The sequence below is a fragment of the Selaginella moellendorffii genome, unplaced genomic scaffold (genome assembly GCF_000143415.4).
Source record: "Selaginella moellendorffii unplaced genomic scaffold, v1.0 SELMOscaffold_82, whole genome shotgun sequence".
In the NCBI taxonomy this organism is placed as follows: Eukaryota; Viridiplantae; Streptophyta; class Lycopodiopsida; order Selaginellales; family Selaginellaceae; genus Selaginella; species Selaginella moellendorffii.
Genome location: NW_003314343.1, coordinates 553277 through 563723, shown reverse-complemented (window position 1 = coordinate 563723; position 10447 = coordinate 553277). Strand labels below are relative to the sequence as shown.

Below are 10447 nucleotides of genomic sequence, written 5' to 3'. Positions count from 1 at the left end.
GCTCCTGTCCCTTCGCTCCTTGGGCTTCATGCTCGGGAATTGCTCCGTGGTGCGGTTCTGTCACTCCTCGGCTCCATGCTTGGGAGTTTGGCACCGTTCCTTCGTTCAGTGGCCCAAGGCCCTGAACCTCGGGTTCGTGTGGACACGTGGCATGTGACACGTGGCATCTGTCACGTGGCACAAAGAGGGTTTAGGTTCCGCTCCGTGGTGTTATCCTATGGTAAATCACCATAGGATAAAGGGTCAAAACCACGTACGCTACATTAAGTTATACACTTAAGAGTTGTTTTGTGCTTTATAGTCCTTATTTATGCTTGGTAGTTTGGCTTTATACCTTCATTTAGTGGCCTAAAACCTTAAAATGGGTTTTACTCTGTTGCCTTTTTTCCATGTGTCCAAGGGTTTAGTTTTGCTCTATAGTTACCCTATGATAAATCACCATGGGTAAAAGATGAAAAATATATGTGCTATAATAGAGCTCCTAAAATCACTTTTTTGGGCTAAAAAAAAAGCTCTCCACCTCCTCTATACCTCCATGTAGAAAAATATTAAAAATTTCCTCCCTAGAAATAGTGAGAAGCTTAGAAACCTTCCTCATACTTGAAATAAACAAGCATGAGAAAAACATTAATCTAAATCACTCTAAATTAACTTTAATTTTATATATAAACCCTCTAAATAAAGTTCATAAGTAGATTTATTAAAAAAGCCTAAGAAATATTGAAATGGTGGTGTATTTAGCTCAAGTCAAGTTCCCAAAGTTACTATTGTGCGCACTATGAAGAAATAGAAGTTGTATATATTTATTCTTGCATCAAATTCAGGAATTCTTGATGCTAAACTACTTATCTCAATGAGATCTATAAACCCATAATCACCATTTCTCAAATTGATTCCCCAATAAGCTGCAAAGAGAAGAAAACCTATATATCTTATTCAAGAAGAAAGGAAACTCAAGAAATCTTTAGGATTTGAGTATAGTGCCTAGAATGTTATATTAAGCACATTCCTCCTTGCTTTTAAGATCTCTCCAGCATCCACACTATCACCACAATTTAGATTTCTCAAGAATTTACTCCAAAACCCCATGAAAAACCAAAAAACAAGAGGAGGATTAGCTATAAAGCAATCCTCCCTAATAGAGTTGCCAGATGTTGAGAGAGTAGCCTTTTAATGGTGGGGAGAACACTCTTTCATACTCTAAAGTCCTACTTAAAATATATCTCTTGTGTGAACTCTTTGCCTTAGAAAATGGGGAAGAAGAGGAATATACCAATGTGCTTTAGCATCTCCTATGCTCCTAGAATATTCTGATAGTGGAATATTTTAAGGAATCTCACTCAAAGCTCTAAACCATCTCCTAACACTATTTCAATATATCAGTGGCCTAACATGAGGATATAAATATTTCATTAGCTAATATAATATGGAGTTTGGGCTTGGACCAAACTTGATGTAAAATAAGAATAGGCACACTAGTAGAGAGCTAGATTATACTTTAGATTAATTAGCTATGCCCCTTACTATATATTTAAAACCCCCCACATCCCTTTTAGAGAAATGCATGCTTTAAGCTTTTAGGAGTTAGTCTTTCGAAAATGTATTAAATATAAAATTGTGCTAGATTGTGAATTTCGTTATAGGAACAACATCATCATGTTCAAGACAATCTTTACATTCTATAAATATGCCTCACTAACAAATCTAGACATTTTCTATAAATACCCAATGAGACCGAATAAAATTAACACATGGGGGAATGATAGTAAAAGTGACTTGGCAGACACAGTAAAATATCATCTAATGAGTATTAAAGGACCAAGCTCAATATCACAGAGGTTCTCAACATTAATAAGTGTAAACTAACAATATGAGTTTCTAATCATCATAACAAATATGCTTAACTAATAATAATTTAGGATTTCCTTCTTTAGTGCCCTTTTAATCTAAGTGTACATATGATAGCCAGTTTTTCAACTAACTTAGGTAGAGACTGATAAAGGGTCTAGCAATACCTTCTTGCCGTCATAGTAATAAGGAAAGAATATTCAAAAGGATTTGTCAATGGATAATTTTTGATACCCACAATCACATTTGTAACATATGGACTTGGCTTTGGAATCCCATATGATTCAAGTGGAGGGATTGTTGGGAGATCATCCAATGGACATTCTGCTAGATAGCAACAATTCCGACAATTTTGTCTTAGCAATGTTTGTCAAGGAATACAAGTTACCAGTGACTAAAGTGATTCTTTATAGAATTTCTATTGAGAATCAACAGTGGGATGGTGCAGTGTGTGACTTATCAATGAAAGTTGACAAGATCACCATAGTTAAAGATATCTTTTTTGCAGATTTATGATGTGCACATGATCCTTGGCATGTCATGGGACATGCGTGTTGATCTTGAGATCAAATGGAGCCTTCGAGGTGTGAAGCTTGAGTATGGTGGTATATATGATACTTGGTTTTGAAGGGATGTTCCAAGCTTGACTAAGTTGATGTTAGCAATATCTTTGAAGAGAATACACAATAAAGAGAATGAGCTCTATTTAATATATATCTTAGAATTAGATACTTCAAAGCCTTTATGTGGAGAATCAATAGTGGTGGAGGAATTCGAGGAGTCCAAGGACATGTTCCCAGTTGAGTTATCATGTGGCTTACCCCTTTATGTGGAGTTGAGCACAAAATTATGCTAGAACTAGGTATAAAGCCAATTTATCAATGACCATTTTGGCTAAGTCTTGCTGAAGAAGTGAAAGTCAAAAGTCAAGTGACTGAGTTGCTGCTTTATCCAGCCAAACAAGTCACTATTTAAAACATTGTTCTTGCTTGTTAAGAAGAAAGATAACTCAATGCAAATATGTATTTATTATCATATTGTAAATAAGAAGATAGTCAAGGATAATGCCAATGCCATAAGTAGATAATATCTTGGATAGGCTTGGTGAAACCAAGGTCTTTACCAAGATTAATTTGCAAAGTGGTTATTATTAGATTCCTCTGAATGATACAGATATCATATAGTCAGCTTTTTTCTATAAATTTCGGGCATTTTGAATATACAGTGATCCTATTTGGACTTATGAATGCACCAACAACTTTTATAAGGCTTATGATCCACATGTTTGGGGAGTATTTATATGACTTCATAAAGATCTTCCTTAACAATATTCTTATCTTTAATAAGAATATGATCGAGCATAAACAACATTTGTGCAAAATGTTAGAGTTGTTATGCAAGTATAAGCTTTATGCTAAGAGGAATAAATGCGAGTTTACACAATCCAAACGCAAGTATCTAGGCTATATTATCTCTATTGAAGGAGTTAAGATTGATCTAGAAAAGGTTATTATCATGAAAGAATATCCAACTCTAATAAATGTTGTTGAGTTGAAGAGTTCCTTAGGAATGGCTGGTTATTACAAGTTTATCAAGTATTGTACTAATATTACTCTTCTCTTGACTCAGTTGCTTCATCAAAACACTCATTTTAAATGGGAGACTTTGCAAGACCAAAGCTTTCGAGTTTTGAAGGATGTTTTAACTCATGCTCTGATTTTATATATTGCGGATCTAAACAAACTATATACAATGGTTGTAGATACAAATGGCTATGCTGTAGGTGTCATTTTTATACAAAAAAATCTATAAGAAACCAAAGAGAATGACTTGAGAAATAATCCATGGGGTTAAAATATAAAGGAGAAGGGCCCATAAACAAGAATGTACCCCCTTTTCCAATCGGTCTTGGGATATTTGGGGTTAAGTGTTCTTGGGTTTAAATAATATTAGGTTGGGTGAAAGAGGATTTTAGTTAGTTGATTTAGGGGAATCATACCACATATTGATTTAGCTTAAGGGAATTGCATTATATATTAATTGATATTTAGTAGGTCCAATTTGCTCTAGCTGAGCTTGACCCGAAGGATAGGGTGTCAAGCTTTTGGGAGAGCTGCAACTTTTAACTTCCGTTCACGAAGGCATGAACTTACAAGGAAGTGTGATAGATTGTAAACAACCAAAGAGAACAACTTGAGAAATGATCTATAAGGTTCAAATATAAAGAAAAAGGGCCTATAAACAAGAGTGCACATTTTTTATCCAATCAGTTAAGGGTCTTGGGATATTTGGGATTAAGGATCCTTAGGTTTAAATAGTACTGGGCTGGATGGCTTATCGGGAAGTCCAAATTTAAGAGCTTACACAATCATCTTATTGCATATGAGAGCAAGATATTAAACCCAAGAGAGTAGCACTATACTACATATGGGTAAGAGCTTTTAAGAATTATTAATGCACTATATGTGTGATAGCATTATTTATTTGGTGCTGTGTTTATGGTGTTCAAGAACTATAAACCATTAGTGTTTCTACTCACTTAAGAGATTAACTCTTGCCATGCACAATAGATGATCAAACTCATGGAGTTTGGCAAAGTTTTGATTGAGCACAAGGCTGGACGTTTGAATGTCATGGCTAATGCTTTATCTTGTATATGCTCTACTTTTGTGGGAGAATTCCAAGAAAGGATTTGTCATGGTTTGACAAAAGTTGTGATAGAATTTGCTATTATGTTCAAGCAAGTTCAATAGCAAGAATCCAAAGTACAAGAGCTTAGTGTGTATATGGAACCACCTTTCTCATGCCAGAATGGCTTACTCTTATATAATGCCTAAGTATATCTTCCCTGAGTTGATAAACTAATTAACCATCTCCTCTATTATTATCATAACTGCCCAAAAGGCTAGTCATTTTGGGGGGAAGAAGACTTACAAGTTGATCAAGTGTATTCTTTTGGAAGAACATGAAAAATAATATTCTCAAGTATTGCAAGATATACAATGTTTGTCAAAGGTGCCGAAAAACCAATGGGGCTTTTGGTGTCATTGCCTCTCCCAAAGGATAGATGGATGAACATATCCATGGATCATACATTTGCCAAGAACACAGAAGTAAAATAAACAAATTTAAGTTCTTTTGAATAAAGTGGTAAATAGTGTGGACTTGGCTGCAATATACCTTGAGTGTGTCTTTCCTTAAGGACTTGGCTGCAATATACCTTGAGTGTGTTTTTCCATAATTTAGTTTGCCAATGGAGATTGTAAGTGACAAAGACTCAAAATTCATGAGTGAATTTTAGAGAAGTTTTGCAAAGCTCATAAAGAAGCATTAAGCTTAGATAGATGGACAAACTAAACAAGTCAACCAAATAGTTGAAGACATGCTAAGATGCATTATTAATAAACAACAAGGATAGTGGGATAAATTTTTGTTCCTTGTGGAGTTTGCATATAACAATTAAGATGACATTTTGCTTTCTGAGACATGGTTATCATCCAAGGATAGCTTTTGAGCTTGAGTACCTAGAAGACAACTTATCACTTCTATTATCTCTTAAGGACACAATGGTTGTATGACTTTGTGATATTGGAAATATCACTCATATATAAATCAAGTTGCTAGTTTACTTGGATCTCAAAGATCTAAAATGGATAGCAAGGTAAAGAGTTTATCCATAGAATTGGATGCAATTCTAAATGTATGTAATTGAAACTTGCAAATGTCTCAAGACTGAGCTAAGAAGGTTAAGTACTAAAGTCTTAGAATGCATCAGTAAAGTGGTTTACTGTGTGAAGTTGCAAAAGTACACCCAGTTTCTATATCAGTAAGTTAAAAGGTGTTTTAATGAGGAATGATGGATGTTTTAGGCTAAAGAAAAAGGGACAGAGCCAAAGCCCCAAGAAGTGTAATTGCTCACCAAGCAATCTTTGCAGAATGTGGCTTAAAGTATAATTAAGTTAAGTTCAGTCAATTTATTTTACAACAGATTAGTTCACAACTAATCTGGACACAATGGAGGTGGAGCATGCTCACAGCCATGAGCAGTGGTGTAGAGGGCTTGGGGGTGGCTGGGTGGTGATCTGCTCTACATCAGCATAGTAATTCTTCCTTAGGTTCTAACAAGCACACAGGAAAAGACATATTTTTCTTTTGCGACACAAAAGTATCTCGATCACCCAAGGCAGCAAAGTAGGTCTCAAATGCTGCGATCTAAAACCACTCAGTAGTGAGCTCGCCATGCCTTGACGTCTTGCATTGACCTCACTGTGCCAAGACGAGCGTCAGGGCCTGTGACATGAGTAGAGCTATAGGAGGATCCAAAGAAGAAGAAAGAGTTTGATCCTTACCAGGGAAGCAAACAAAAGGAGGAACGAGTGTTTCTCACAGCCAAGATGGTCAAGTAGCGAGCACGAGGAAATGTGGCAGCACTGGTGGGGATCGAGGCCATTCCAGATCTAAGCGCTGCTGATTGCACCACTTGCCTTGATCGCTAGCACTTGCTGCAGTGGCAGCGGAGGTGTTTGCTACTATCTTCTTCCAGGGAATCTCGAAGTTCTTCATTCCCGAAAATGCGACTCTCTCATCCAGTTCCAACGGTACGCTTTCGTCTTGGATGAATTTCGAGTGAATATTTTTTTCTTTCTTGTGATGTAACCTTTGGGACTTGGCAATTGGGATTCCAATTGCTCGTGTGGCGGCATTGCTGCTCCTCGTGCTCGATATTTTATTCTCAAGAGGAGGAAAAGCCTTCCTAAACAGCAGGAACCAGCCCGTGGTATGTCGCTCTCATTTACTATCTAGAAAAAAATGATTGGTTTTTTCAGAGGAATTTGATGAGATCCAGTTGACGTTGCATCGAGGGCCTGTGACTCTTTCCTACGACATGCTCAGACGTGCTAAGAAGATTTTAGTGATGACAAGAAGCTCTACCAAGAAGCCCCAGGTGGATTTGACGCCATGTATAAGGTATAGATTTGACAACATGGTTTCTCATTGTTTCTTCCTCCTTTTACTCTTTGCGACAGGGGACTTTGGTGATGAGGCCGAGAACGCTATCAAGAAGCTCTAACCAAGGGGAGTAGCAGTTTCTCAACGAAGTTAAGGTTATTGGCAGCGTACAGCAAAGCAAGAAAATTTGACTTACCAAGAAAAGCCTCTTCCTTGAGAAACTAAGAGCCTTTTACTAGCCTGACAAGATTCCGGGTGGTTTGCATCCTATCTTTTAGCGTTGAGACAGACGAGATGGTCGGTGAGGAAGAAACTCCTCGGTTGTCCTTGACTACCCGATACAATACACTGCTTGGACAGCTTGCGGCCTCACGTACCTTCACAAAATTCGCATCGTTCATTGGGACATAAAGCCCAACAACATTCTGATATTCGAAGCCAAGATATCAGACTTTGGGCTTGCAAGGCTGTATTAGAGAGGACGAAGTGACGGAGATCATCACCACAAATGTCCCAGGAACCTCAAAAGAAAGAACAGGGACGTGACGCTGCCTAGACCCGAGCAATATCTTCTGGAATGGGTATGTGAATTCCTCCTCTTTCTTTGTCATGAAAGTTTTTCTCAAGCCAACTCTTTCTCTTTCCAGAGGCTTGGCAGCTCCATTCCGATGGATTGCTTGCAAATCTTCTAAACCCCAAGCTCATAAGATCTAGTAGCAACGAGCAAGAGAAAATGCTAGTTCAGGCAATCCACATCGCTCTCATGTGTACTCAAGCTTCCCCAAGGACAGGCCTTCGATGTCTCACGTGCTCTCCGGCCATTCCAACGTCAATATCCCACTCTCCGCCACTTTCGACGTCCGGGCATTGAATCCAAGGCTCTACTCGCAGCAAGGAACATCCTCATCAAACTCTGATCCCATGAACAGGAGGCAAGTTTCTGGGGGAAGATACCACACGAATATTTTAGATTTTAAATTCAAATAGGCCCGGGAATAGCTTTTGACCGCACGAGGTTAACGTGGGCCTCCCATTCCTTGGCTCCTTCCTTTTGCCGTATGGATCGCACTATGAACTGCGTTTGACATGATCCATTTGAGCTATCACCTCTAGCCAGTCTGGAGGTGAAAGTGTCGGACCAGTGTTTATTTTGTACTGCTAAACTGGCTGTATAAAGTGCCAATTTAGACGCTCCAGCGTCCTTGGAGCTAGCTCCTTAGCTTAGCGGCCAGGTAGTGCATCCATTTATAAGAAGAAGAGGAGCTTCATTCTTTCCTACTTCTCAGCAAACAATGGCGAATCATCCTCTCCCTCTTGTTCTTGTGGCCTCTGTCTTCATCGCTGCTTTCGCCCTCGCTTCCAATTCCACCACAGATATAGACATTGCCAGGCCTTCGTGCTCTGACGCCTACAAAATTACTAGCGCCCAAATGGGAAGAAATCTCCTCACGGTGCTCGCCACTCTCCAAGATCAAGGGCCTGCAGCTGGAGGATATAAATCCACGAGCTTCGGCAGTATGAGCGACACCGTCTACGGTTTCATCCAATGCCGCGGCGACATCTCTGCCCAGGAATGCTCCTCGTGCGCGCGATCGGCCGTCCAGATCCTCAATTCCACCTGCGTGAGAAACTCCACCAAAGGAGGAAGGATCCACCCCGGCAATTGTTTCCTGCGCTACGAGGACCACTTCTTCTCCTCCATTCTCGACAAGGACACCAACCAAGGCAATTGCTCAACATCGATCCCTGCCTCTTCCTTGGCCATTTTCCAATCCAATTCTAGGACCGCACTAGAGTTTCTTAAAGCTAAGGTTCCTCGAAACGCAAGGAAATTCGTGGCGGCAGTGGCGGGGATTGGATCGGCGGTGCCTGCGTACGCTCTCGGTCAGTGCATTCCGGATTTAAGCGCTGCTGATTGTGCCTCTTGCCTCGCCGCCGCGGAGAATGCGATTGCCAGCACTTGCCGCGGCGGCGGCGGAGGGGTTTGCTACTATTCTAGCTGCACGCTCTTCTTCCAGAGATCGAAATTCTTCCAGGGCATTCCCGAAAATGCCACTGTCCTAGGAAATGGGACTCTCCCATCCAATTCCAAAGGTATGGATCATGTTATGTTATCTTTTGTAAGTTTCTTCTACAGCGAAGAAAACTTTGCTACTGGCAATTGCGATTCCAATCGCTGGTGTGTTGGCATTGCTTCTCCTGGTGATCGGATTTTTTATATCCAAAAGAAGCAAAAACGTTTCAAAGCCTCCTGGTATGTCGACTATATGCTTTGTTCGCCACCTTTTGTATGGTTTTTGTCAGAGGAATTGGATGAACTCCAAGTCACATTGCATCGAGGCCCTGTCACTTTCTCGTACGATTTGCTGAGACGTGCTACTGAGGGTTTCAGTGACGACCACAAGCTTGGAGAGGGTGGGTTCGGTGCTGTTTATAAGGTATGGATTTGATCGATCAGTTAGTCGAAAACTTTGGTTTTCCTACAGGGAACTTTTAGTGATGGGACCGAGATCGCTATCAAAAAGCTCTCGGTGGCCTCCAAGCAATGGGAGCAGCAGTTTCTCAACGAAGTTAAAGTTATTGGCAGTGTACAGCACCGGAATCTCGTCAGGCTCTTAGGGTGCTGTGTCGAAGGCAGTGAAAGGCTCCTGGTTTACGAGTTTCTCAAGAACAACAGCCTTGAAAAGGCTTTGCTTGGTAAGTTGAGCATTTGGTAGTTCGTATCTAAACTTCTACCACACGGGCTAGATGATTTGATCAGTGCGGAAGAAACCCCTCGATTGGGATGGAATACCCGGTACAATATACTGCTTGGAACAGCTCGGGGCCTCACGTACCTTCACGAGGATTCACAAATTCGCATCGTTCATCGGGACATAAAGCCCAGCAACATTCTTCTGGACGAAACATTCGAAGCCAAGATATCAGACTTTGGGCTGGCAAGGCTGTATGGAGAGGACGAAGCGACAGAGATCATCACCACAAAAGTCGCAGGAACCTAGTAAGTAACCACCTCAGCGTTAGCGTTAAACTCGTGATCGCAGACTAAAATGAAGTTCCTTTCCAGTGGATACATGGCTCCAGAGTATGCCTTTCATGGGCACTTGAGCGAAAAGGCTGATGTTTTCAGCTTTGGTGTCGTTGTGCTCGAGACTCTAGCCGGGAGAAAGAACAAGGACGCGAGTCTACCGGAACCGGAGCAATATCTTCTGGAATGGGTATGTTAATGGCTCCTCTCTTTTTCTTTCTTCAAGAATCACAGGTTCTCAAGCGAACTCTTTCCGCAGGCTTGGCAGCTCCACTCCAATAGACTTCTGCCAAATCTTCTACACCGCAAGCTCGTAAGCTCTAGCAATAACGAGCAAGAGAAAACGCTAGTCCAAGCAATCCACATCGCCCTCATGTGTACTCAAGCATCCCCGCAGGACAGGCCTTCCATGTCTCACGTCGTAGCGATGCTCTCCGGCCATTCCAACGTCAATGTCCCGCTCTCTGCCACTTTCGACATCCGAGCTATGAACCCAAGGTTCTACTCGTCATCGTCAAACTCCGCCGCCAGCGATCCCAAGAACAAGAGACAAGAAAAATCCCAGACGTTCACTGATCCGGAGCCTCGATAGAGAAGATTCATCCCGAATATTCGAAATTT

General features: G+C 40.7%; 1 protein-coding gene across 1 annotated transcript; it reads left to right on the top strand.

The window, feature by feature from the left end:
* Positions 1 to 8090: 8090 nt before the first annotated feature.
* Positions 8091 to 10446, top strand: LOC9629772 (cysteine-rich receptor-like protein kinase 15). The gene is made up of 7 exons (XM_024661403.1): positions 8091 to 8892; positions 8936 to 9052; positions 9103 to 9236; positions 9285 to 9495; positions 9547 to 9799; positions 9866 to 10016; positions 10086 to 10446. Exons 1-7 carry the CDS (start codon positions 8091 to 8093, stop codon positions 10416 to 10418), a joined length of 2001 nt encoding a protein of 666 aa, XP_024517171.1. The 3' UTR covers positions 10419 to 10446.
* The last annotated feature ends 1 nt before the right edge of the window (position 10447 follows it).